General features: G+C 45.9%; 1 protein-coding gene across 3 annotated transcripts in view; it reads right to left on the reverse strand.

Annotated features, from left to right (window-relative positions):
- MCTP2 (multiple C2 domains, transmembrane 2) overlaps positions 1-3,627 on the reverse strand; it is a 150,616-nt gene that overhangs the window by 68,964 nt on the left and 78,025 nt on the right. For all 3 annotated transcript variants that reach the window (XM_005869918.2, XM_014542631.1, XM_014542632.1), the window contains one exon: positions 175-277. In XM_005869918.2, coding sequence (XP_005869980.1) covers positions 175-277 — 103 coding nt within the window. The remainder of the gene's footprint in view (positions 1-174; positions 278-3,627) is intronic.

Raw genomic sequence — 3,627 nt, forward strand, 5'->3', positions numbered from 1 at the left:
GGTTGCGGGCACATCTCCAGTGGGAGGTGTGCAGGAGGCAGCTGATCGATGTTTCTCTCTCATCGATGTTTCTAACTCTCTATCTCTCTCCCTTCCTCTCTATAAAAAAATCAATAAAATATATTAAAAAAAAAAAAAAATGCCCCCGGATAGTCCAGAGGCTACAGGACTTACAAGGTGAAAACTTTGTTCCACTCGGGGTTGAGGGTCTTGTAGATGGTGTGCGTCTGCAGCCGGTCGTTGCCTAACTCCAACAAGCAGAACGGGTCGCTCTTCCCTGGAAGGAAAACACAGACGTCGGTCAGAGACACAGGATCTCACACGTGACAGAGGCCAGTGAGCCAAGGCCGGGCGCGCTTCCCTCACGGTGCCACTGTGCTGGCTGAGAGGCGAGAGCGAGACCGTCTCCCCCACAAGCGGCGTGGGAGCCCTGGGTCCTGCCAATGCTGCAAGTGTGGCGTCGTTAACAGGCTGGCACTGACACGCAACCCGGTGCCCGGGACCACACAGGTGGCATAGGAGCAGGTGGTAAACTGTCACGTGAGCGAGTCCACTTTCGTGTGGTTGTTTTTGCATTTTTATTGATTTCAGAGAAGAAGGGAGAGGGAGAGAGAGAGAAACATCAGTGATGAGAGAGAATCATGGATCGGCTGCCTCCTGCACGCCCTACACTGGGGATCGAGCTTGCAACCCAGGCATGTGTCCTGACCGGGAATCGAACCCAGGGTGCGTGAGTCTGCAGGCCAATGCTCTATCCACTGAGCCAAACCAGCTAGGGCTCATGTTTTCTTTTAAAACAGAAGCTCATCTCTGCTCCCGTCTTAGATTCTCTTCGAGTTAATATAGGTCCTTATTCTTCTATAACGGGAAGCCTACAATAGCTCACAGGCCTCCCATGGTGTGAGGGAATCGAGAAAAAGTATAAATATGGCTATTTAGGAGTTAAAACAGCTTTGCAGGGAGTGGCCACACACATATAGGATCCTATATATTCAATACATTGTGAGCACACTGGTTTGGCTCAGTGGATAGAGCGTTGGCCTGCAGACTGAAGGGTCCTGGGTTCAATTCCAGTCAAGGGCACATGCCCGGGTTGCTGGCTCGATCCCCAGTGGGGGGCGGGGAAGGAGGCAGCTGATCAATGATTCTCTCTCATCATTGATGTTTCTCTCTCTGTCTCCCTCTCCCTTCCTCTCTGAAATCAATAAAAAAATATATTAAAATAAATAAGTAAATAAAAAATAAAAAATAAATGAATGGCCCAAATGTTCCCCAATGGCACGGAGCAGACACATACAAGCTCGGGGTGTGGGGCATGCAGGAGGCAGCTGATCCATGATTCTCTCTCATCATCGATGTCTCTCTCTCTGTCTCCCTCTCCCTTCCTCTCTGAAATCAATAAAAAAAATGTATTAAAATAAATAAGTAAATAAAAAATAAAAAATAAATGAATGGCCCAAATGTTCCCCAATGGCACGGAGCAGACACATACAAGCTCGGGGTCTGTGCTCCACCTGTGTTTGCAGGTGAAGCATCCAGGTGACCTCAGCTACAGCCGGATGCCGTATCACCTTGACAGGGTCCCACCCCGGCCGTGCAGTTTCACGGTGTTTTAGCACCTCACACTCCATCGCCTTTGCTCCATCCGACTCCGCTTGACAATTCATTGACATGCCTTGAACGGCAAGCGGAGGTGTCTCATTTAAATAATTTTACCTTTATATGAGTCACAGTAGTGGAATGACAAGTAATAAACGGATTTTAGAGGTCACATCATCCATCTGACAAATATTTATTAAGCGTGCTCTCGACGCCTGGCGCGGGACCAGGCCCTGATGTACATAGGCCACCAGGTCGTTACCTTTATGGAACCCTCATAAAAGCTCCTTTTTTTTTAGCAAATGTCACCTTTTCCATGAAAACTGCCCTCATGTTCCCAGCCAGTGGTCTGCGTGCTCTCACCTTTGACCCCTGGCTGTGTATTTTCCCTGTGTCTCCTACATCCCACATCTGTGCATCTCTGTTCCGTAGTGAGCCCTGTATTTCACGGAACCGGCCCGATGCAGGCAAACCCAACATATGCCCGCATGGACCAGTGACGGAGGACGGCGGGGACATTGCTGGCTGCTGGGGACGGGTGTCGGCTGGAGAGAGGTATGCTTTATGCAGGCTCTCATTTAACCCTCCAGGAGGTAAGGGATGTCGGTGCAGAAGAGGAAGTTCAAGTTCAAGGAAATCTAATCTGGCTGAGTAAAGTCTACAAGGAATTCACAGTGCAGGTGAATTTTAAGCAAGGTTTGGGAGGGGACTGATTTGTTTAGCAGAAACGGGTAGGTCTTTCTTAATGAGACAGGGACAGATCAGAGACTTAAAATGATTAACAAGATAGCCTGGCCGGCCTGGCTCAGTGACTGAGCGTCACCTATGAACTAGGAGGTCACGGTTCGATTCCCGGTCAGGGCACATGCCAGTGTGGGGTGTGTAAGAGGCAGCTGATCAATGATTCTCTCTCATCACTGGTGTTTCTATCTCTCTGTCCCTCTCCCTTCCTCTCTGAAATCAATAAAAATATTTATTTAAAAAGGCACAGAGCACCTCAATGGAATAAAGGCAACAAGTAGATTCTGTTTCTGGAGGTACCAGAGAAAAGTCTTACCAAAAGGTTAATTTAGCAAAGTCATGACACTAAGAATCCACAAATATCCTGAAAGCCAAACACACAAGTACATTATTGAATCACAGCGCAATTATTTGAAAAATAATAATTTGGTGAAGAAATTGTTCCTTCCCTCAAAAAAACTGCTAATCTGCATCTTATTTTTTCTGCTCCTCTATTTCAGCAATTTTTCAAATGAAGTGCCACAAGAATTTTTAAAACATGCAATACTATTTAATCAGGGGCCCTGACCTCTCTTCCCTGAGATTGTCAAATTTTTAAAAATGACAATAGCCAACACAACAATAGCCACCTGGTGTGAATTCCCTCTATTGAATCATAAACATATAGGTCATATAACAGAGTTGCATCGTATTGGTCATGTCACCTAATAAGATTGCATCTGATCGGTTAATTCTTGGTACCAGAAATCCTCATATACAAGTGTAGGCACCTGCTTTACTAAAAAAGTCGCTTTGGAGCAAAAAGGAAGTCAATTACTATCATTTTTCCCAGTAAATCAATCCAAATTGTACCTTTTTTTTTTGTCAGATCAGCAAAAGGTATAATATACTTTTTGAATTTCAGTAAATAGTTTACTTGTGCCATGAGATGAAACAGGTAGAAAACTGCTGCTTTATTTGGAAAAAGCATGATTGCTGTGTACATGCTTCTAATTATTAAAACACTAGAGACCTGAGGCACGAAAATCATGCAAGGGGCTGGGCCCTCAAGCCCAGGCTTCATCCGGAAGGTCGTCATTCTACTGTTTGGTCTAATTAGCATGTTAGCTCTTTATTATGCAGGATTTTGCTTTGCCATAAGATGACGTCAATGAGGGCGATAAATAAAAATAAAAATGCAGCCCTAACCGGTTTGGCTCAGTGGATAGAGCGTTGGCCTGCAGACTGAGGGGTCCCGGGTTTGATTCCGGTCAAGGGCATGTACCTTGGTTGCGGGCACATCCCCAG

Source organism: Myotis brandtii, unplaced genomic scaffold, assembly GCF_000412655.1.
Source record: "Myotis brandtii unplaced genomic scaffold, ASM41265v1 scaffold308, whole genome shotgun sequence".
NCBI lineage: Eukaryota > Metazoa > Chordata > Mammalia > Chiroptera > Vespertilionidae > Myotis > Myotis brandtii.